Source organism: Melanotaenia boesemani, chromosome 11 (genome assembly GCF_017639745.1).
Source record: "Melanotaenia boesemani isolate fMelBoe1 chromosome 11, fMelBoe1.pri, whole genome shotgun sequence".
NCBI lineage: Eukaryota > Metazoa > Chordata > Actinopteri > Atheriniformes > Melanotaeniidae > Melanotaenia > Melanotaenia boesemani.
This window is the reverse complement of record NC_055692.1, coordinates 24980534-25003869: the sequence shown is the minus strand read 5'-3', so window position 1 is coordinate 25003869 and position 23336 is coordinate 24980534. Positions and strand designations below refer to the sequence as shown.

Genomic DNA, 23336 nt, shown 5'->3' with positions numbered 1-23336 from the left:
TAACACGCATAAATAATTGTTGCTAACAATTACTGAGTTATGTGAAGACCTCTTAAACACTGAACGGGGGATAAGGGGGGCAACTTTGTGTGTATGAGTGTGTATTTGTTTTTTTTTTATTTATTTGTTTAAGCGCTTTATAAAAGTACTATTGTTCCTTTACGGTTTTCCACTGTACCGCAAGCGGGAAGATAGCATTTCCTACGGTTCTTAAAGAGAGCACCATGAACGTAGCCAGCAGCTGGTGTTCCTGTGTTGGTGTAACGAGAAGGAGGGGGGGATGAGTTGATCTGAAGGCCTGTTCAGCCATGTTAGTTTCCTCTGCTGTTCACAAACGATGAGAGAGTGGAGTCATGGCCTTGTCACTGAGCGGAGACGATGAGGAATATGAGTCAGAGTCTGAACAGGTACAAACCTTTACAACGAATTACACTACTTTCATTTTTTTGTGTGTATTTTGTTCAAGTATGCTGCCAGAAAGTAGTTTAACGTTTTTCGCTCGTTGCTTCAGGTTAATGTTACCGCTCTTCTCTGTATGAATCAGGTTGAAAGCAAAAATGTGTCTAATAAATATAATACTGCCCACGAAATCATAAAAACGTAGATCTAGTTTAATGTTGTGTACGGTTGCTCATTAGATTTGACCCTCTGACGGTATAAACGCCTTCTCTTCTCCTTGATTCCTCTATCATGTTAGCCACGACTGACCCATTTTGTACTGACCACCTCTTGTTACACAGCAGCTTCTTCCAGTCATGATTCAGATTGTTTTCAGTGTCCAGAAACAGACCTCCCTGGCTCGGTAGTTTTAAAGACCTTTCAGCTTTTGTACTGGCTGAAGCTGTGATTTCCTTATGTTTTCCAACCTGCCATATTGTATTTTTTTCTCGTGATAATTTCCCTCGTACTTCCCAAACTTGTTCAACCACTCTGCGCCTTTAAGAAGGCTTTTGGTGAAATGTTGTTGAGGCAAGGACAGAGGAGGGGGATGGGGAAAGGGAACAATGAAGTGGCTCTACTTATTTTGCTTGGTGGTCCACTGGTTCCTAAACTGGGGCACAGATATCCCCCTCAAAACACTGGCTTGATATTGTGTTTGTCCTCTTGTTTTGGGCCAGGAGAAAAACACAGTACTAGTAAATCTAGTCAGATGTTAACCACATCATAATGTGTTAAAGTTTTTATCTGTGGACTGAAATGCAGACTTACTGGGGTCAGCAGTATAAATGCTGTCTAATGCGCCTTATGGAATGCATTGCACAATCCCCTATCAGAAACCTGGATCCTACATTTTTATATATATATATAAAAGACATGTGCTGATGTAAGAGTCCATCTTTATGGTCACACAATGTTTGTTCCCAAAACACCCACTAACGGCGCATCATCAACTGTTCAGACACATGCTGTTATGAAGACCACTCAGATGATGAGCCTTGTGACTCTCTCCTACTTAAGTCCACACTGAAGCTGAGTCAGAAGATTGTGCTCAACATATTGGCTATGTTTGTGTTAAAGGCCTCTGTTGCCAATCCCAAATCCTTGAAATATTATTCCAGGGCTGCAATAAAGGAAAGACAACTTATACAATAGTTTTTTTTTAGGAGAACATACTCTACAAGGCTGCTGCCACCTGTATTTCCTCACTGTTTGAAGGTTTGATGTTCCTTCTGCTATCTCAATGGTTTATCTCCAAACTCTTATCCTTACATGTTTTATCAATTTTATATAAGTGGCATTAGCTTTATCTATGCTGCTGAAGCACCCCATTAACACCCTATCATCGTTGTGGGCATGACTGGGCTTTAAGACACATGCAAAAGTGGAGCCCAGTTGCTTGAAGTGGGTCATTTGTCAGATTTGCAGCAAAACTTCATCTTGTTTGGGATCACAACGGGGGTGTACATCTTGCAACAGGATTAGAAAGAAGCTAACCCAGTTAAGTTTGGGCATGAAGAGACGTGTGCCCTCAGCATGTCTTTACTCAGACATTCATACTTCAGAGTCAAGAAATGTCAGTTATTTGTTGTGGTCAAAACTAGATGGATGTTTTTATTTTTTTCTCTAGAGAATAACTTGTATGGGGCTGTGCAAACCTGACTTTAGGTGTATCAGAAAAATAGTTTTCAGATTAGGTCAGATAAGTGACGAGGAAGTTAAACTAAAACACTTGGTGTGAGTCACAGCCACTCCTTTAGCATCTGTTTAACTCTGCCCTACAGTGTTTCCTTCCTAAATTTTAATAGTTGTTGCATTTGTTTGTACAATAAATAAACATCATACCAATAACAATGGCTAATTTAGGATAATCATTTTCCATTATTTCAAGATAAACACAAGCCAGATAGTGGTTCAACTTAAATATCCTGTTATACCTGTCTGTAGTGCATAAGCATCTTTTTTTCCCTAAGAAAAGCAATAAACCTGCACTGGTATCCTATTAGATAAATGTGTTGTTAATATAAAGCTACATTGATCTGTAGCATGCAGGCAACCGATACTACAGTTAAAATAGATGATACCATGAAAATGTTTACAGCTTCAAAGAAATGATAACCACGCCCCGTGAGCTTATTTTTATCCATCTCTTGCAGTCTCTTATTCAAACAGTTGCCACCAGCAAGGCAAATGTGTTACCAAGGTAACCCCTCCTGCTAAAACAAGAACCACTGTGATGGTGTGAAATTTGTCTTATTTTTCACAGCGCTTTTAGTCCTACCATGGCAACAGGAAGGAGACAAAGGAATATGAGAAATTCACATCTAATCTGTGTAACAGTTCAGATATCTGATTACTAGATGAGAAGAAATTGAACCAGGAGCTATTATTTCTTTGACATTCATTGATGTTATCTTGTTGAGGCAGGATTATTATTTAAACCTTAAAATTCATTGGTTCCAGCTTTTTATTTGTGAAGCGCTGCTGGTATTTGATGCCTTAACGTGAAGCTCAAATAAATTTTCTTTGACAGTTGCAGATGTAGCTCTGTATTTAATTGGCCCAAGCTTCACTGTTTGCTTTTGTTTTAACAAGAGGAGTACATGGTGGAGCATCAATGACAAGTTGATTTGACAATACTTAATCAACAGTTGTTAAACAGATGGTTAGCAGATAATTGATGCAGTTAAAATTTTGTGCAAAAATAGAATATTGGTGTTGAAATGCTGAAAATGCTGGTCCAATATCATTGCAGACTAATTAGAATAGCTTAATGTACTACATATTTGTGCAACATCATCTAGTATAGATGTCCAGATTATACATGCACAACCAATATCTTATTTAAAAACCTCCTCATAGTGGCTGACAAATCTTCTTTACAGATTAAGTTTTTTCTTCATTTACCCAATTTAATCATTTGTCTTCCAGCAGCGTGCAGCCAACCGGCCAAAGCCCAAGATGGGAACATCATCGGCTGTCAAGCTGCCATCCAACCGCAGCTCGACTGGAGCCAGACGCAGGAGGACACGCTGCCGAAAGTGTGAGGCGTGCCTCCGGAGCGAATGTGGAGACTGCCACTTCTGTAAGGACATGAAGAAGTTTGGTGGACCAGGGCGCATGAAGCAGTCCTGTATTATGAGGCAATGCATTGCGGTGAGTCGGCACTGACGGGATTTTAGGAGTTATGGCTCTATTAGTGGATTTATTGCTTTTTATAAAGAAAATGATCCTTCCATATTTCAAGTTTAGCTTAAATGTTAAGTAACCTGATGTCTCTATTTTAAAATAGTAAACACAAGATATTGATTGACCCTCAGCAATGTCAAATCCTGCTTTTCTTTTTTGTCTTTAATTCATGCAGCCTGTCTTGCCACACACAGCAGTGTGTGTGGTGTGTAAAGAAGCAGGAAAGGAGGACACACTGGAGGATGAGGAAGACAAGTTCAACTTCATGCTGATGGAGTGCTCTATCTGCAACGAGATTGTCCATCCCAATTGTCTCAAGGTACAAAGAGCCAGACTGGGAAAAGTTAAATATCTCCAGCTCAAGTTGTCAAGTTATTTACATGGTGACTCACTGTGAGAGAGAGCGTAATGTGCCAAGAATCTCAGATCATTGTACTATTAACGGAGGGACTCAGGACGTCGGTAAAGTTCTTTTGAAGTGAAAGTGGAGTTGTTTATGTAGCACGCTGACCGTAAGGATGTGGTTTTCACAAGAATGACACAATTTTGCTTCAGAATTTTGACTCCCAGCATGTGAAACCTGTACAAATAGATGTATTTCCTTAAAGTAAAGATTTGTCCTGAAGACATTTCACATGTAAAGCACTTTGTTTGTAACTGTCATATCAAAGACACAGCAATGTGTTATTGCAAAAGACTTTGTCTAACCAGTTTTTAAAGCCTGTTCCTGCTGTTTTGATTGTAACAGCCAAGGTTTATAATCCTTACTCTCTATGTAAATATTTATTACTGACTCTGGCTGTTTGGTTGTTTTTCATTATGCAGAATGAAATGAAAATTTCAAACAGCACTTTTAAGTTTTAAATTCATTCTGAGGTGCATATTAAGATAAGCTAAAATATTTATGTCTTTGCTTCCCTTTCTATATCATACAAGAAGCAAGGGTTAACTGTGGTTGAGGTTAAACTGTGCTGACCGGCTTGACAAGCACACGTCACAACAGTTACTTTCGTTTCTCTTTTTTGTGCCAAGCAAACTGTATGTAGGGCTTCACTAAAGCTTGTTTTGCTCGTAATTCTACTCATTTTCCCATTGTTGGCTTTAGGTGAGTGATGCCTCAGGGGTGGTGAACGACGAACTCCCTAACTGCTGGGAGTGTCCCAAATGCAACCATGCTGGGAAAAGTGGAAAAGTGAGTACGAATATGCTTGATTCAGAGGAATTTAGACACAGCTGCAGCTTGTTAAGTGTGATGGGAGTGTTTAAAGAAACGACCATAACAAAAAAAAAAAAAAAAAACTGCTTGAGTGTTTTTGTATTTGATTTGTTTTTCTCTTTTGCTGTGGCTTTCAGTATAACTGTTTTTATATGTGATAATCAGCGTGGCACTTCCTGTTTATGCTCTTGTTTGTGAAAGTCATTCACACTTAACTGTGTAAAACACCGAAGCAGGAAACCGCTGACGAGTAATAGACTTTAGCTGCAGGGATGAGCTTAGCAGATGTTAAGCACCCTGTAAGGTAGATTGTTGTGTTTTTCTTGTCACCATAGGCTAAAGGTATAAAGTTGTCTTGCAATTATTGTCCCCCTTGGTATTGAAGCAAAAAAGGGGTCCCGGGTTCAAATACGCCTCTAATCTCCCTGGCTCATTGCTGAGGGAACAGAAGCCCATGAAGGAGGAGGGGGATGCTTCTTCTATAACCAAGAGGAGACCAGACAAGGAGGACACACCCAGGTACAGACCTGAGGAGGCGCTCCACCGACAGCCACCTCTGCTTTCCCCCAGCGGGCTGTCACGGCCCAGGCCTGAGGACAAGCTAAGGAAGAAAAGGAAGCTGTTTGACGATGATGATGAGGAACAGGATCTTGGATTGAGGAAGAAGGTTTGTACTTAACAGAGTGACTTATTTCTTCTAGACATTGTCGATAAGTGTTTGGAGGCAGTTCCACTTATTCTACCAAAAGTAATATCAGTGGTTCTCATGGGATTTTATATCTTCCAGGAAAAGACAGATGACCCTTATTTTTCCAAACTTCTGCATCCAATCAAGAGAGAAGAGGAGGATGAAGATGCATATGAGGAGGAAAATGAGGAAGGAAGAGAGCCTCACTTCCGGAGCAGTGTAGACAGGAAAGGACGTTTTGGGGATGCTGAAGAGGAAAGGGATTACAAGGACTTCAAGAGTGATCCTTTGAATGCCTCCATTAAAACACCAATTGGCGACAGTGATCAGTCTCACTGCAGCTCTCCACAAGCCGGACCCAGCAGCGAGGGTGGAAGTGAGACACAGGAAAAGGGGCCTCGTCCGAAAGCCAGACGTAAGCGCCGTTTACCGAACAGAGAGCTGAGCCGAGAATTGAGCAAAGCACTGAACCAGGAGATCCAGAAGACAGAGGACTGTCTGGCCAACGAGAACCGGCAACCCCTCAAGGTGGAACCGGAGACAGAAAACGAGGAACCCAAGAAGCTTTTCCGTAACGGTAATGAACTTGGTGATCAGAGGTCCCACTTTAAGACCAAAGAGATGAACGGGACCCCCTGGGAGTTGCGTCACTTTTACCCAAGTCAGATCACACCACTTGGCTTCAACCGCAGCACTCCAACCACCCGGCCGGTGCCCCCCCGCTCTCCTCCTAAGTGCGTCCAAATGGAGCGACACGTCATTCGCCCTCCTCCAATAAGCCCACCTCCTGACAGACTCCCCCTGAAAGATGGTAAAGCACACATCATGCAGCGTGAGGTCTGGATGAAGATATTTCACTATCTCTCACACCAGGAGCTGTGTGTCTGTATGAGAGTTTGCAAGACTTGGAACAGATGGTAAACACACAGCACGCACTTCAGCAGCACTTACAGTTATTACAGTGAAACCAAAGTGTTCTTCTCCAGTGTGACTATTTACACAAATCTTTCTCCCTGGCTAGGTGTTGTGATAAGAGACTTTGGACAAAGATTGATCTGAATCGCTGCACCTCCATCACCCCACTTATGCTAAGTGGGATTATCCGGAGACAGCCAGTTTCCTTGGACCTCAGTTGGACCAACATTTCCAAAAAACAACTAAGCTGGCTTATTAACAGATTGCCAGGTACTTGACCATGAGTGACTTGTGATTTCTAGACCAGTGATTCTTAACCATGCTTGGCCCTCGAGCGCCACCTAGAGGGCAACAAAAACGTTCAATTTTGCACCTGTGAACCGTGTAAGTTACCACTAGACCCTTTTCTTAATTTATGCATACGTCACTCGCACATGCTAGTAACTGCTTCTGCCAGTCAGAAAACTAAGCTGTCAAATGAACTATACAGCGGGTCTGTCTTTACTGAGGAAATTAGAGCAATTCCAGACAATTATTGTGTGTTTGATTGTTCCATACCATAATTATTTATTTATATAGCACTTTAAAAATACAACACATGGTTGCTGCTCAACAAGTAAAAGACAGGACAGAAATAATTAATATAAACACTAAAAATAAAGAGGAAACAGTACAATCTGAAGATAGTAAAAGCTACGTCAAACTCACACAGGGTTAAAAGCCAAAGAATAAAAGTGTGTTTTCAAAGTAGATTTAAAGACATCAACTGAGGGAGCTCATCTTATGTGTAAAGGAAGCTCTTTCCAGAGCTTTGGAGGCACAACAGAAAAAGCTCGATCACCTCTAATTTTCTTTTGTGATTTAGGAACCACCAGCATCATCTGGTTGGCTGACAGGAGGGAACGAATGCAAGCAAGCAAATTGGACAAATGTGCTGTCGCAAGACCATGAAAAGACCTAAAAACAAACATCAGAGCCTTAAAATTAACCCTAAAATGAACAGGAAGCCGATGCAATGAAGCCAACACCCAGGAACCAGTTATGCAGTGCTGATTTGGTCTACTTGGTAAACTTTTTACAGCGTCGGACTCACGCTGCCTCCTGTCCAGACCTGGTCATCCACGTCTTTATGACAAGGACAAACGGAGACTAAATCACTGCCAAGGCAATTTTGCCATGCCAATTGCACAAATTGGGGCTTTTCGCTTGTGTTTCTTAACGGGAAGCCGGTAAAATCGCACCTTCACAAATGTCTTTTTGACGGTTTTATTATATTAAAAATTTGTAGACATTTTTCATCATTTCGTATTTTACAGGTTTTAGCTGTTACAAATGCAGTGTTAATATTTGAATGGTCTCCAATCCACTTTGTACTAGCAAAGTTGGGCCCCAGTGTATAAAAAAAAAAAAGTTAAGAACTCCTGCTCTAGACAAGAACAATTCTATTTTTCTGCTTCACTTCACTTCTGCTGCATTAGTGTTTGAAAATGTTGCTCTAACTTTCAGGTCTGCGAGTGTTAAAGCTGTCAGGCTGTTCCTGGGCAGCTGTATCTGCACTGTGCACCTCTAGCTGCCCTTTGCTGCGCACCCTAGATGTCCAATGGGTGGAGGGACTCAAAGATGCACAGATGAGGGACCTCCTCTCACCCCCCACAGACAACAGACCAGGTACTTGAGGCTACTCCTGTCTGCCATGCTCTAATGTGTGAGTTCACTGAGTGTCTGCTGTGCGACTGTGGAAGCAAATAGACCGAGTAGCACCAATAAAGATTATTAGATCCAAGATCACTTTGATAGGAGTTTAGCCAATTATTATTATTATTATTATTATTATTATTAAGGTTAAGCAGACTTTATTGCCCAAATTAAAATAAGAGAAAAAGGTTATTAATGTTGATCAGATGGGGTGATTGGTAATTGGCGATAACTAGGTCATAATTAGATGCAGATTCTTAATGTTTTTCTTTTATTGTTCATCCTCTTACATTTAATAGAAGATTGTCTTATAACACTACAGCCAGGGCAGAACTAACCAGCCACTGCTGATAAATGTTTATCACCACCATCATCACATTCATGAACAGCAACATCTGGCAACCTGTGCCTTCCTGCTGGTGCTTGGAGGTTCAAAAGTAGAGTCACAAATAGCATGAATGACCATGAATGAACAAAAGTGAAAGTATTGGCTTGACTTATCTAACCAAATGCAAAAATCTGAAAGTCATGTTTTGACCTCAACAGGAGTTTTCTATATCAGAAGTTTAAAAACAATTAATGCTACCTTGTGTGTAGAAGTCGTCAACATCTGTTTGGACCATGTTTAAAGAATAATAATAAATATACTGGTTCTTTTAACTTGCCCACCAAAGAGGTTAGATCTGGAAACAACTAGATGTAGAAAATCTCAGCACCTGAGGGAATTTTTTCCCTCTTTTTTTACAAGTTACAACAAGTTAAAGCTAAACATGGACAACATTTTAAATTGGACTGATGCAGCAGAATTAAATTCATCATTAACTTAAAACTGAAAGAGGTTCAATTTAAATGGGACATCATTTGAATTATCATCTAAGCTGATTTAGTATGTTTTGTGCTCCCCAACATTAATAATTACTTGACTGATTTCAAACTGTTTGAAGACAAGCTCTTTAATTTGTGGAGTTTTCTTTAAATAATGGAAAGTGAATCAAAAATATGTAACTTTTGTCAAGTTAATTACTTAAATCATCATTCTACAAATAAAAAAAAATTGTTAACATTTAGTTTGTTACTAGCAGTTTTTCTTATGAAGTATAAATAAAAGCAAATGAAAGAATTTGTTGCACGTAGGCATTGAAGGTGTAACTTTAGAGGACGGTGCTCTCATAGATAAACTGTGTTTTACGTGATGTGACCTAACAGGCCAGCTGGATAACCGCTGCAAACTGCGGAACGTGGAGGATCTACGGTTGGCGGGGCTGGACATCACGGACACATCCTTACGACTCATCAGTCGACAGATGCCTTTGCTGTCCAGGCTGGACCTGAGCTACTGCAACCATATCAACGACCAGTCTGTCAATCTGCTGACGGCAGCAGGGACCACGACCAGGGACTCCCTCACAGAAATCAACCTATCAGGTGAGACCAGAGGGCTGAGTGGAATAGTATGGAAACACAAGCAGAGCTGCAGTGGTTCGTATAAGTGGGACAAAGTTGTTAAAATGCAACATCAGGGAGCAATCCAATGCAAGGACTTGACATATCAACGTTGTTTTTAGTTCTGTAGGCAGGTTTTTCTGCAAGTAGGTTTGTCAAATAAAACTATCAAAACATCTGCAATATCACTGCCTGTAAATTTTATGAATGTGTAATGTTATAAATGGCCTTGCAAAATTAGACTTAAACATCCATGAGAATCAGTATATAATTTTTTTTATGCTCAAGCACTGCAGGAAATGAAGCTGTAGTCACTAAATTATTGAACTGCTGCAGGCTGCACTTTGTTAACCCAAGAAATATAATGACTCTAGAAGATGCATTGTCTAGTGTTACACAAGATCAATAAGAAGAATTTGCATTAGCCCTGTAAGCTGTCTTTTAGGAAGTGGTTTAAAATGCAGAAATTAGGATTGAGTAACCTGACTAGTTTTTTTTGTCTTTTTCTCCCTACTCAGAGGTTTGTAGTTTCTAATTGACACTAAATGAAGAAACAAAACCGGTAGTTGTGTTGAAGAGCGTTTTATCAAGTTCTCTGTACACATAAATTCCTAAGAAGAGCTTTAATTGTGCAAGATTTTTGAAATCATCTGTATGATTACTGTTTTTTGGGTTGGTTAACTAAGGAAATTCTAGCTCACCATTTCTTGGACTGAGCTAAACTGTGGCACAGTCTTGAACTGGGCTCACATTTTAATCTAGGTATTGATCGATACTGAACATTTTTCCTGGAATGCAGTTAAGACGAAAGCTGTCATTTTCTGTCCTTCGTAAAGAAGCAAATAAAGAAAATAATCCTCCAGGGGGATATTCCACAAGGCAGGTTTACTGGTTTGGCTGGCTATGTTAACCCAGACTAAAGGGTAATCTTGTGTTTTCTGTTCCAAAATGGCAAATCTATGTAAGTTAATACAGAAACATATGCTGTGGATATAGCCTGGTACAGAGTAGGTTTTGTTCAGGTTATGCCCAACATATCTGAAGCATGATGTTGAGAGAGAAGGTCACCATATGTGTGATCTAATCTGTCAAAACTACTTTGATTTAAAGAAATGAACAGACGATTCCATTTTCAATATTTTGGGAACTTCCCCATTGCAGGCTTCATTGCCTGAAAAGAGAAAAACTTCATTATGTAATATCATCAATCACTGACATTTTGGCTTATGTCGCCAAGGATTTCTTATTTTCAGATGCAAGTATTTCATTTCCAGGTCCGCCTTTGCAATCTGGTGCTGTAGGTGGACTTTATAGAGTTACTTTGCAGTCTTGTGGGCCTGGCTCTGATGATGTAACCTCCTGGGATGCCCCTCATCGGGTGGTGATACTTACTACAAGCTCCTCCAAAGGGATGAGGGGTTGTTGCGGTCGCCCCGAACCTGTCTTCCATCCCCTTGACGTCTTCTTAGTGGCTGTGAAATGGATATACCCCTTTGCTCTGAGCCTACAGCAATATTGAAATTGAAAAGTTCTTACCAGCTTTGGAGCAAATGGTTATATCTACTTATCAAATAAAAAAAAAGCTTATAAAATTTAGCAATTACATAACGCATGCCAGCCGTAGGCTTCCATGTGTTTAACATCTACTTCATTGACTTTGCTGGAAATCCTCAACCAAGCGTCACAGCAGGCGGTGGCAGATGCAGCTGTTTTGGTCATTTTCATCGTGATTTCAGGGATCGATGGGTGATTACTTTCAAAGGTTTAGCTTAACCAACACGGGGTTGTGATAGCTGCTTCAACAGGGCATCAACAATGAATTTTCAACACACATCTGATTCTTGTTCTGTTTCCTTTTAGTTTGTAACAGAGTCACAGACCATTCCTTGAACTTTTTTAAGCGCTGTGGAAGCATCTGTCAGATCGACCTTCGCTTCTGCAAACAGGTGACTAAGAAGGCCTGCGAAAGGTTCATCGCGGAGATGTCTGTGAGTGTACCGTTCAAACTGAAAGAGGACAAACTGCTGCAGAAGGCAAGCTAGTTCCTAACAAGACACTGACATTTCAGACTGTCTTTGCACTTAATGGAACAAGTGGTCCTGTGATAAGTATCTGAATCACTCTCATGATAAACTGAAGTAAGACAGAGAGAGATTAATGTAGGTGATAAATGTTCACTGGACAGACAAAGTGGCATGCATGTATTTCTGTTGAGACTGTACTTTTCTAAAGATGTGACTGTAATTGACTGTTGAGTTATTTTTATTCTTTGAAAATTTAAAAATAGTATTTTTGTACAAACATCATTTAATAAGTTTAGTGTCTCAGGAGCTAAATTAAGACTGTACAGCCTGAGGAACAACACATCCTTCATCTTGCTGTAAACTGTCTGTGTGCCAAAATCTGGATTTGTTGTCACTTCAGCATCAGATTAAAAAAAAAAAATGCATGTAATGTAACTAAATGGTCACAATTACTTTGATTACTTAAAATGTATTTCAGCAGTGATAAAATAGTAAACAGATTTCATATTCCTGTTACACGCCCATGTTTTACATTTTATATTTTTAAATGTGGAGTGTTTTTGTTTAATAGGATTTTCTTTGATATATCAATATTAATTTATTGATTTATTCTTCTTTTTTTTTATTATTCCACTTTGTATTTATTTAGTAATTTTGACACGTGTGTCACTTATATGGGTCACACAGGTGGGTCAGAATAATGGTTGTGAATAATTTTTCAGGGTTTTTTGAGCCTATTGCAGTGTCCAGTTGAAGCTCAACACTTAGTAAAAGGATGTTTTCAGCCACAACAAACCCCAACACTGACTTTCTTTAATGCAGTCAACCACACAGAGATTTTTTTTTTAATGCTGGTAACTAATTATGACCTTTTAAAGGTATTTTTACAAGTTACAAAAATGTATTCCAAACATTAAGTGTTGTGTTTTGGGTATTGTGCTGTAATCTGTTGCCTCAGGTGAATGTGATAATGTTTATATTTGTAAATTAAAAAAGGAAGTGCTAATATGCATTAAAAGAATTTCATTTGTACCATCAGTGGTTTATTGTAAAGTATTTGTCTGTGTCTGCGGCCGGGCTTTAGGGTAGCAGTGTTTCTCACAAGCCAGTCTCTATGAAATAGATCCAACAGCCTATTAAGTTTTGTACAATGACTCATCAATTTGAGTCAGGTGGTTCTAGAGCAGGGACACATCAAAAACCTGCAGGATTGTGACCCTTGAGGACTGGAGCTGGACGCCCCTGCTGTATGTGTTAAATGGCTCCATTTTGGCAGCTTTTAATGCAAGTTGAACTGCAGTCAAATGAAAAGAACTATTTATTCCAGAAGGAAATTCTACATGTTTTGTATTTTGGGGTAAAGATAATTTCATGTGCAAAATAAGATTTTGATCAAAAAAACATATATAAACCGATAAAAATAACCAAAAAAAAAACTACTGAAATTTTTATCAAATGTGTTTTAAGAAGCCAAAAAGTTCAGCTCTTAAAGTATTTTCCATGTAAAAGTGCCTCCTCCCAGGAGATGTGATTATATCATTTTTGCCCGGGATTGTAATATTTCCCAGTTCAGTGGCTTCAAAGCCATTTTTCTTTAGCAAAACAAACGTGTAATTCTTTTGTTCCTTCAAAAAAACATTAGAAATCATTTATACAAAAATCAGACTTTAATTACAATCTTTAATTACCAAAATAAAAAGTTTAACATTCCCAAATACAAAGATCAAACCTTGCACACAGGTATACCCTCTGAAAGAAAAAGTGCAATCTGCTTTGCTACTCCCCATGATTGTAGAGGACATTGTCTGACATTTTTACTGTGATAGCAGCAATGTTAACTGTGTGTGTGTGTTGGAGGGGGCAAACAGTGCTGGACTGAGAGGGAAAAGGACAGTAAGTATTTGTTCTGTAGGCAGAGAAGAAACATAACCAGTGTCATAAAGCTTCATGTCATGCTCTGATTCAAGGAGGTTAGCAAGCTCAAGCAAACTTAAGCAGATTAAAACACATTTCAAGCCACATGACAGGAAATAAACTTGTAAAAATAAACCCAATTTTAGATAATTTAGTATTAAGTCATTAACTTTATAGTTTCTATATCACAGGCATCAGTAAATCCATTACATTTTTGAATAATTAGTTTAATAAATGACTCCTTTATGAGCAGCTAAAAAGCTTCAAGACATTTCATTTCACTCCAAACGGTAAACAACAAAACTAAAAACATTCAGTTTAAATCCATCAGCTGGAAAACAGGAAGATGGATGTATGAGTTAGCACCAGTTTGTGTCTTTTGTCTCCACAAAAGTGTTGAGACAGGACACGGATGAGAGCGGAGGTTAGCTATTGCTGTGATAACAGGCTTTGCATGACCACTGGAATGTGTAATGCATTAAAATAAGCACTTATTGTGTCAAAATAGGTTGGTACAATCAAATTAACCCTTTCTAATAAATCACCAGTAAATAAACAATTTTAGCAGAGCACCTGCTCATGTGAGGAATATGTAATATTTAAAACTTAACAGAAAAACCGAGTCTAAAGGATTTCTAGTTGGCTTTTCTCAGCATAGCCAAGCTTTCCGGTACTAGCACACGTTACCTCAGCCACTATTACTCGTTGCGGTGAGCTGTGAGTGGTGACGTATTATGGCATACTGTGAACAAAGTGCTTTCTGGGATAACATGCTGAAATTTCAACACTGTCCCCAACAGTTTAGGAGAAAATGCAGGTAAGAAGCATAAGGGCATGATCCAATTATTTGGCACCTAGTTTACCTACCTCCCCTCTCTTGTGTTGAGGTTTAATATTAATCTAGTCTCATCTTTACTCAGATATGTAGTCACTTGCAGCAGGTGTAAAGAGAAGCCAAGCACCAGCTACAGATTACAGGCAGGTCTGTGGGTGGTGTGTTTAAGCCTGTACGTGGTTGTGCCACACATTCTTTGAAAAACTGTAAGAAAAACTAAACTGAAATCAAAGAATGAAAACAGATTACTTGAGGATTGACTGGTAGGAAGGAATAGTCTTACTCTGTACATTGGTGAAAACAAAGTCAAATTTTTAAAAAGCAAAAGAAATTTAAGAATTCAAGTGTGGAAGTAACATACGAATTTAGGGAATGAAAACATTTACAAAATAAATCTTTTGGGGTTCAAAGTTTTTGAGCTGCATTGTTGAGTTAAGGTACTGTCTCAGTCTGAAGCAGGTGTAGTGGTGCATTAGGATTTAAAGACGTGCACAGCCCTCACGACATACTGCCTGCAGATTGGGCATTCGTTCATCCTCTTGCCACATTTGGTGCAGGTGACCATGTGGCCGCACTCCAGGAGAACGCAGTCAATAACGGCGTCCATGCAGATCCTGCAGAGGTTGTCGTCATGAATTGTCAATGGGCAGTTCTCCCCATCTGCAGGACGACAGAAAAGCAGAGGTGAGGAGGAATGTCAAGAGTCTGAGGAGGTTAAGTTAAAAAAAAAAAAAACAAACAAAAATAAAAACTATCTGATCTAAGCGCACTTTTTCTGGGTAAGGTCACACAATATCCAGCAAAATGTCAATGCCTGTTACGGCTGTGCATCAAGATGTTTGTATGACAACCCTTGTTTTCTAAAATACCTGGAAGCATGTATGAAAGTGTATACAGTATGATGAGCTTAACACATTCACTGTATAAATTGGTGGCTGAGGAAGCCTTATCTCAAAGTGGATCTACATGCCTGCCTACCTACACACACACAAAAAAAAATTTCTAAAAACTGAATAAATGAATAAACGTTTTCAGCACACAATGATATTCCACAGGACCACATACAGTGATTCCACAAAGTAATGGGTAAATTGCAAATGAAGGCTGGTTCAGAATAAATACAGATGCATGATGATGTGATTGCGTTCACACAATAGAGGCGAGTCACAGATAGAACATGTGACCTTACCTCCAATGGCACCATTGCAGATAGGAGGGGGGAAGGCCATCACTTCATTTTGGGAGGAGTAAAGCAAGGATAAGATATTTCATCATGATTTTAACTGAGACATTCATTTCAATGTCCCTTATTGTACTCTTTGCAGCTTACAGCTAATCATTATCATTAGCTTTAAGATTGGATATTGTCAGAAGAGGAAGAAGTACGTTTCCATGGTTACAAATAGTATGTGGTGTCCAACACTGGTATCTGGGGCAGTGACAGCTTACCTGTGGTTACAGTACTGCTCACATTTTCAACTGCAAGAAAAATAAATTCCACTCACTATTGCAATTTACTATGGCATGCTTACAGCACATCTTATACCATGTGTTTATTAAAAAAATTTAGGTCATTAATAGAGGCATATTTTTAACTGATAACAAGCAAACAGCATTTCCCCAGAGCAAAGTTAATACCCACATGATTTCCTGTTTTCCTCTGTCTCTCTGTACAGCCTGCTGACTCGTTCCACCAGCTCCCACTTCTCACAACAGCCTGAATAGTTGACAAAGTTTCTGGCCAAGATCTCCTTGAGCTGTCTGACAGACAGGTCCTCAATGTCCCTCAGACTGGAGATGTCAGAGAGGGATGCTCTGGCCCGACGTCGTGCATGAGATACCACCTATAAACAGACAGAAGATACCACAAGTCTAATTTCTGTACACAAAATCTGATTTATTTACCTCTTTCAACCAAGATTAAATTTATAAAGACTTGTGTAAAAAATGCTTTGTTTTTCAATGAAATTTTTCAAATATTATATTGTCCTGTTTGCTATTAGATCCCCAAAACAAACTTATCAATGGCATCAAAGTATACCTTTATTCATCATTTCACTGAAATGTGTCAAAAATCCACATAAATGACTTTCAGAAAAAGATCACCTCAGGCGTATATTCACTAGAATCCAGGTTGAGGAGAGACACTGATGTGGTATCACCTATATCCTGCAAGACACCAGCAGGAGACACCATTAGGGAGCACTATATGTGTGAGAAACAAATGGATCACTGAGGATTAGGATTAGACACTCTTAAATCAGCCCTTTGATACCTTGGGAACAACAAAGCCTCATACCTACCATTCATAGAAAAGCTTACAGGTCCATAAGCAGGCCAAGTATTTATAGTAATCCTGAAGCCAAGCTTGCTTTTTTTTTTACTAACAGTCTTTTGAGCTTGTTTAGAATTTGTAAATAGAGCAGGATGAAAAGATTAACAATATCTCTTAAACTATTGCATCTTTGAATGTGGATGTCTTTTCTAGAAACACAGTACAAACAAGTATCAACAATAATGGCTGTGTAGGGACTAAGAACATTATGGAATCCTGCCAGTTCTGCTTCTGTCTCTCAGCCGATAACTGAACTGATTTGGCTGATATGTGTGTGTCCCACCTGATTTAAAGTCGTCCCTTACCTGGTTGGTATCAGAACTATCACTTCTGCTGAGCGGTTCCTCCTGTGAGGCAGCAAAGGCAGACAGCTCTGAGGCAGACTGTGTGGTGGAAAGAGTTGGTGTATACAGGGAGCGTGAGTGAAGGCTTGCTGTGTCAGGGTCTTCCTCCTCTTCTTCTTCAATACCTTGGTGACAGAGCACCAAGTCAACCAGGTCCTCCTTTTCCCTGCAGGTATCGATGGGGATGTTGCGCAGCAGCAAGTACTGACGCAGTTCTCTTACTCGTAGACGCATGAGTCGAGGCCGCTGAAAAGCTGTTGCCTTCAGCAAATGGCAAGTGGTACAAATGCGCAGATTCTCCTGAAGCACGGAGCAAAAAGAGCAAAAGCTCTTCTTGCAGTCGGAGCAAATGTACTACAGAAGAAACAGAATAATAAACTAAGGTGATGGAAACCAGGTAATTAGAGATTTGTACACACCATCTGCCATCTGTTACTGGAAATAATCTCTCATGGCAAACAGATGTTGTATTTCATTATTCAGATTATGTTCATATTCATAAATAAAATCAAAGATTACAGGAAAAACAGACAATTAGAAAGATATTTAATAGATCAGCGGAAAGCCTGTCGATGCCAATACACTGTTCTTACACTTTTTAATCACATCTGATCCTCTTCTCCAGACAATGAAACAGGAGAACCTTCTTTTAAGTGACAAACAGTAATGAATGCAAGCCATGGGACTTAACTGGCATGGTGAGTGAGAGAAGCAAAGGGTTCAGACAGAATGAGAGCCTGTAAGACATACATGAGCTGTGCATAAGCATTACCTATTACAGCACCTATATGCTAAGTTTATGCGTATACTGACTTAATAAATATGTTTTATTTAAAAGACCAATCACAAATACATACAACATTGTAGAAGAAACAGAGTCAGAAAAGGTAAATTAACAAATAAAGCTACAATGTTTTTGTTGCTTGATACAAACGGAAAATTCAACAGATATACTCTTAAATGAAAAATCTACAAGTTATTTTGAAAATATTACTTTAAAAATTAATATATGCAAATCTTTTTACTTTTTACGTTATTTCCTCTTAGTGTTATTTTTTTTCTCCAGATACTTTAATATCAACAACACATTTGATTAAAATATCAACACCCCCATCTGCCTCAGCAAATGCACCATTTCCTTGAATTCAGTCACCAGAGCGGTTAAGCTGTGCTTGCTTTTCTCAGAAAGTCCAGACACCTACCTTCCTCCTAAAGACCGAGAAGGCCTGGCCACAGGCCTTGCATACAAGACTTGGACTCCCTGAGCTGGTGGGCGGGTAGGTGGAGTATCCCGCACTGGGGGCAAATCTGAAGGGTCCAGCACCGGCGCCAAACCCTGGCTGCTGGCCTCTGACAGCCCCAGTACCCATGACTTCATTCAGCAGACCACAGCATGAAGCCCACATGGATGAGGCTCCTGCCTGACATGTACACAATGTATTCCCTTTAACATTTTGTGTCTACCCATCATTGTTAATTATGCTGTTACGCATTCATTGGCAGCATGCACTAGCACTATTTTACCACACAAACAAGTTCTTCTGAGTTCATATATGGTTGCTAACAACAACAGGACATACGCTTGCTACTGTTAAAACCCACTAGTACAGCAGATGAATAACAAAACGCATCCAAATCAAAATAAAACAAGATAGTCCTGAATGAAGTCATCCTTATAATCTCTCCTGCTATCTGCTGTCAATCCTACCGTTAGTTTGCTCTGGCAGGGTACCACAGCAACACTCTCCGGTACAGCGAAGCGGAGCTTGTGTTATTTAAGTAGCTACGTTAGCTAAATGCAGCTAGCAACAATCTAAACAAATTTCAAGATTACTGGAAGAAAGAAACGCACCTTCATTGCAGCTCCTGCGTGGTAACTGAAAAAGAGAAGAGTGGCGGTGTAATCATTATAAGGTGTAACGTTGCTTTATTATCTAATGTGGTTGGCCTGGCCTCGTCTTTACGTGAGGAAACCTGCGCTCGTATCTGCTGCTAGGACTGATGTTTCTTCTTCGTTTGTTTTTTCTTCTCTGAGATTAATGGCGGATTGCAATCCAACGTCTCGGTGCATACCGCCACCTTCCGTAATCGCGTGCGCGCGCGTGTGTGCGTGCGTGTGTGTGTAACATCCGTGTTTTGTGTGAGCGAGCTTTACTAACATTTAAACACATTAAAAACATTTAAATATTTTAAAACGTAGAGTGTACACAAATCGTCATTATAAAAATCAAATAAAATTTGATTTATAAAACACCTTTATAAAGTAGCACAAAGTGCTTTAAACATAAACCATTTTGGCACATTAAAAATAAGCTTTCACACACCCAAGTATATTTACACAAACCTGATCATAATTTCTCTCAAATGCACTCATACACACATATAACATGCATGAACCCATCCCACTACCCTCCATCCATTGACTCTCTAACCTCTAGCTTCTCTCTGTTTAACTGTATATTAATAAGACAATTAACATCTGGCTTGACGCTGCTACGAGGAAACGGTATTTTGGGGATATGTTCACACCGGGAGCTAGCCCACTCATGACCACAGATGGTACCACCACTAGAAACCACCCAGATCAGGGCAGGCCAGGGCCCACAACACAGTAATAGGGCTGCATTACAGGACCCCCACCGCCACCCAGACAAGGGCAATCACTGTGGCAACAACCCTGCAGACCAAGCAGGTATACCCATGAGGAAAAACAATGGAGTTAAAAATGTTAAACAACGAGACCAAATAAAAGCAACAGGTATAAAATATACATAAAGGAGTTTGTAAAACAATGTTCTTGGGTAAAACAATGAAAACAGAAAACTCCATAAATAAGTGGTATTTAAAAGAAACAGAAAAGTACATAATTATAAAATAAGTAAGTAATATATCTATAAAATAAGTAAGTAAATAAGTAAAAAAAAAAATAAGTAAGATAAAATAAAATAGAACTAAATCAAATAAAAGTTTAGCTATCAGCTCAGCTAAAAAGGTAGGTCTCGTGCCTCTTTACACCTCCCTCGAGGAGGAGGTGAATATATGGCTAAAGTCACTTTCTTGTGTTTTAAGTCACTTTCTTAATGTCTTGTTTCCTATTGGAAATAAAGGGGGAAAAGTCACTTCCGGGTGCGCTCCCTCGCGTAAAGGGCGCCAATACCAAACGCCTCTCGTTGATCACGTGAGCACTGTATCCGTGTTTGGACTTTAATTGAATTTAGACCTACGGGAAGTTTAGTCCCACAATGGAAACCAGCGAAATCAGTTTAATGATAATGTATGAGGACGAGTCGGTGGATGTTCGTTACAGAAACGGAGCGCAGTTACAGCTGTCACCGTGTGGATGTGAATTTCTGCTGGTGAAGGCCACTGATCCCCACCGACATCCTCTCCAACCCACTGAGAGAGTCCGACAGAGGACCAGATTCACTATCAGCACATACAGGGTACCTCTAGTGTGTTAAGCCAGTAATTTTGCAGTACAGTAAAGTACTATACTGGCAACTGGCAGATCGTGAATCTCTCTCTCTCTCTCTCTCTCTCTCTCACAGGAGCTGTTGGTTGCTGCATTGGCATTCAGGAATAAGTATGCTGACCGACCATATCTGCCAGAAGAACTCATCTCTGCTGACCACAAGAAGGTATTAAGACCTAGCCAACTAAATCTCCCACATCATCTGCAGGCCACAAGATCACTTATGAACGTTCTGCATTTCCTCTGGCAGTGTGTTTTCAGCATTGAACCCTGTGTGCAGTGGCCCGAGTGGTCCTCCTGTGAGGCTGAGCTTGGGCCTGGAGGTGAGATCATCACCAGGTCAGAGGAAGGACAAGCCATGTTGACGCTGTCCCCCTCAGGTGAAGAATTCTCTGTTGAATTTACCTGTAGCCTCAGCCGGCCTCAAAAGCAGCACCACAGCATACAGTGTTTCAGCAGAGATCCTGATGGCAGCTCAGGCAGTCACCCACAAACAAGCGATCTAATCAGTGAAGATAATGAGACAAAAGTGGTTCATCAGGGGAGAGGACCAACAAGATCACAGTCTTGTTCTAGGATGATCAACGCTGCTCAGCACAAGGTATTTTTTTAGTAATATTTGTGTGCTTACATCTGCTGAACAGCACAATTAACTTCTCTTTTCCCAGCCAGAACAGATGTACCAGTCCACCACTGTGGTCCAGCATCAGTCGTGCTGTTCTGTTGCCCCCACGTGGGCCTACCCTCTCTCCTTGGCCCGCCATCACTGGAAATCTCGTCTTTCTAAACATGAAGACATTCCATCAGAAGAAACAAGCAGTTCATGCCAGGCAAATCGGAGAATGAACATGCCTGACGTATCATATGGAGAAAGAAGGTCACAACTTCCTCAGGCATTGCCTCCCACTTGTCCATCACCTCATCGACACAGGTTTGCCAATTAATAATAGGCACATTTCACAATATGTAATAATGTTTCTGTGCTGATTCAGGCTCCTAATGCATTTAAGGTGGAAGTATAAGGAGCCCCTGGCTACAGAAGAAGAATCAGACCTTCCAAGAGACCTTGTAAAGATAATATGGTGTCAAGGAGTCACCTACAGGTAGGTGACAAGGCATTTTCCCAGACATCATCAAATCACTTATTTGTTTATACCTGCCTTGTGGCTAGTTTGGCACACCTCTGACAATGAATGAGAAACAGGGTCTTTCTAGCATAATCAAAAATACCACTAAGAAACTGACGTGTGGGCTCTTTAAGCTGTTGTGGTGATGGAAGACATTTACAGCTCTGCAATGATAGTATTTGTCTGTACGCCTGGTGTTTAGGATACTGAGTGAAATCATCCCAGTCATAGAGATTTCTCCTGGGGATGGATCAGTCATCCGGTCTAATGGTGTTCTTAACTCTTATTTTACCCATCACAAACCTCCTCTCCAATCAGAGCAGGTAAATTTAAAAGCTTTCGTCGCAATCTACTATGTAGCTTTCTTCAATCTCCCTAATTTTTTGGTTCCATCTTGCAGACGAAAGAGCTAACTTACCATTTAAACAGTCTTCCACCCGACGTATTTGGACAGATGTACTCTGTGTGCTCTATTGTGAGTCGTGCAAGTAGGTAAGATACCACTTCATCACACATTTAAAGCTGTATTTAAGTAAGTAAGGGCATTTATTTTTTTTAAAGGTCTTAAATCTTCACATAAACTTTTCACAGAATCCTTGCTTGCTACAGTCAGGCCAAGCAGTTATTGAAGCTCCCTGTGGAACCCAGCTGTTTGCAAGAGGTCAAAAGTATTTCCCGCTTATACTACTACACCAGTTGATACTTAAGTATAAGTATTCCATCCTCTAATCTGTTAGCAATGTACTACAATTTTGTTTACAGGACAAACATTTCTCTAAGACAAAAATGTTTGAGCAAAGATCCAGTTCTGTGCTTGTTGAGCATCACTTGAATGTGACACAGACAGTCGATAATCGGTAAGTTGTGTTTTTCCGATCAATTCATTTTTAAAGTTGGCTACAATATTAAGAGTAGTTTTCACTTAACCTTATTCTACTTCAGGTCCAATCTTGTTGCTACAGAGCTGGAAAAGATAAAGCGATTCAACTGTATCCTCCAGCGCTCAGACAATGGCACAGAAAGTTTCTGAAATAATGTGCTTGTGAAAGTTTGCTAATGTAGCCATCTTTATCCTCAGAAATACTATGCATGCTCTTTAACATATTGCACCCAGTTCTGCTGGAAAACACCCCCTTGCTAAGGGGGGAGAGTGAAGATGTAAACCTGGACAAGAGCCCTGCTGAAGACATCCAAGAGCCTCTAAACGAGGACTACATTGCTAAGGCTCTTCAAAGGACTTCCAAAGCCATTCAGGACATTGATGCACTTACATCAGGAGCCACACTGACTTAAACAAGTTCTTAACATTAGTTTAAGAAGGAAGGAACATAAAGCTGTATTACCATATTTACATACTTTTGAATAAAGTCATTGCAACAAAAATATTTAGTTTTATTTGGATTTAGGTTGAATTTAAACGTCTCATCTACAAATACAGATATTTGGGTTTTTCACTGAAGTGAGGAGGTGGTATATTATATCACAACTCAAACAAGTTGTGTTCTTTGTTGCCATTTGCCTCACGTGTAGTGTAAAATGAAATATATTGAAGTGGATATGAACATATTGCATACATATAATAATTACATGTGTAGAATTTGAACAAAGTACACCAGAATACCCCAGACACAAGGTCTCTGGGGTAGGGTATTCAAATGTAATGTTTCAGCAAAGTAACATGGTGCATAAAGATATGGATTC

General features: G+C 39.8%; 3 protein-coding genes across 12 annotated transcripts; 2 read left to right on the top strand and 1 right to left on the bottom strand.

Annotated features, from left to right (window-relative positions):
- Positions 1-248: 248 nt before the first annotated feature.
- Positions 249-12646, top strand: kdm2ba (lysine (K)-specific demethylase 2Ba). Of its 5 annotated transcripts, none has more exons than XM_041998635.1 (10): positions 255-407; positions 3373-3594; positions 3803-3946; positions 4733-4819; positions 5211-5510; positions 5631-6448; positions 6553-6716; positions 7953-8114; positions 9348-9566; positions 11445-12646. In XM_041998635.1, the coding sequence occupies exons 1-10, from the start codon at positions 354-356 to the stop codon at positions 11624-11626; spliced, it is 2352 nt and encodes a 783-aa protein (XP_041854569.1). In that variant the 5' UTR covers positions 255-353; the 3' UTR covers positions 11627-12646. The 5 variants fall into 5 exon arrangements, 4 of the variants coding, with proteins under 4 accessions (XP_041854569.1, XP_041854571.1, XP_041854570.1 ...); XM_041998637.1 differs by having other exon boundaries at positions 3370-3594; positions 5229-5510; XM_041998636.1 differs by having other exon boundaries at positions 3370-3594; positions 5220-5510.
- rnf34a (ring finger protein 34a) lies at positions 1656-19091 on the bottom strand. Of its 5 annotated transcripts, XR_006011989.1 has the most exons (9): positions 18889-19091; positions 18239-18457; positions 16998-17390; positions 16464-16526; positions 16000-16201; positions 15807-15836; positions 15547-15588; positions 14580-15017; positions 1656-1667 (listed from the first exon to the last, which is right to left on the bottom strand). XR_006011989.1 is itself a non-coding variant. In XM_041998638.1 (8 exons), exons 1-8 carry the CDS (start codon positions 18892-18894, stop codon positions 14830-14832), a joined length of 1143 nt encoding a protein of 380 aa, XP_041854572.1. In that variant the 5' UTR covers positions 18895-19091; the 3' UTR covers positions 13269-14829. The 5 variants fall into 5 exon arrangements, 4 of the variants coding, with proteins under 4 accessions (XP_041854572.1, XP_041854574.1, XP_041854573.1 ...); XM_041998638.1 differs by lacking the exon at positions 1656-1667 and having other exon boundaries at positions 13269-15017; XM_041998640.1 differs by lacking the exons at positions 1656-1667; positions 15547-15588 and having other exon boundaries at positions 13269-15017; positions 18239-18453.
- Positions 19092-20200: 1109 nt separating this feature from the next.
- On the top strand, positions 20201-23007 carry c11h5orf34 (chromosome 11 C5orf34 homolog). Of its 2 annotated transcripts, none has more exons than XR_006012074.1 (11): positions 20201-20479; positions 20585-20674; positions 20759-21109; positions 21177-21439; positions 21519-21611; positions 21838-21958; positions 22036-22127; positions 22227-22303; positions 22398-22492; positions 22578-22624; positions 22750-22836. XR_006012074.1 is itself a non-coding variant. In XM_041999769.1 (11 exons), the coding sequence occupies exons 1-11, from the start codon at positions 20279-20281 to the stop codon at positions 22926-22928; spliced, it is 1602 nt and encodes a 533-aa protein (XP_041855703.1). In that variant the 5' UTR covers positions 20201-20278; the 3' UTR covers positions 22929-23007. The 2 variants fall into 2 exon arrangements, 1 of the variants encoding a protein (XP_041855703.1); XM_041999769.1 differs by having other exon boundaries at positions 22227-22296; positions 22750-23007.
- Positions 23008-23336: the final 329 nt, after the last annotated feature.

What these genes read in the sequence shown, in the direction of transcription:
- rnf34a (XM_041998638.1), bottom strand. An exon ending in AGAGGAAAACAGGAAATCAT is followed by an intron (nt 15,837 to 15,999) that starts GTGGGTATTAAC and finishes TTTTTCTTGCAG; the next exon opens with TTGAAAATGTGAGCAGTACT. An exon ending in GAGCAGTACTGTAACCACAG is followed by an intron (nt 15,589 to 15,806) that starts GTAAGCTGTCAC and finishes CCCAAAATGAAG; the next exon opens with TGATGGCCTTCCCCCCTCCT.
- kdm2ba (XM_041998634.1), top strand. Translation starts at nt 354, where the DNA reads ATGGCCTTGTCACTGAGCGGAGACGATGAGGAATATGAGTCAGAGTCT. An exon ending in ATGAGTCAGAGTCTGAACAG is followed by an intron (nt 408 to 3,369) that starts GTACAAACCTTT and finishes TTTGTCTTCCAG; the next exon opens with CAGCGTGCAGCCAACCGGCC. An exon ending in CCCCACAGACAACAGACCAG is followed by an intron (nt 8,115 to 9,347) that starts GTACTTGAGGCT and finishes GTGACCTAACAG; the next exon opens with GCCAGCTGGATAACCGCTGC.
- c11h5orf34 (XM_041999769.1), top strand. Translation starts at nt 20,279, where the DNA reads ATGGAAACCAGCGAAATCAGTTTAATGATAATGTATGAGGACGAGTCG. An exon ending in TCAACGCTGCTCAGCACAAG is followed by an intron (nt 21,110 to 21,176) that starts GTATTTTTTTAG and finishes CTCTTTTCCCAG; the next exon opens with CCAGAACAGATGTACCAGTC. An exon ending in ACACAGACAGTCGATAATCG is followed by an intron (nt 22,493 to 22,577) that starts GTAAGTTGTGTT and finishes ATTCTACTTCAG; the next exon opens with GTCCAATCTTGTTGCTACAG.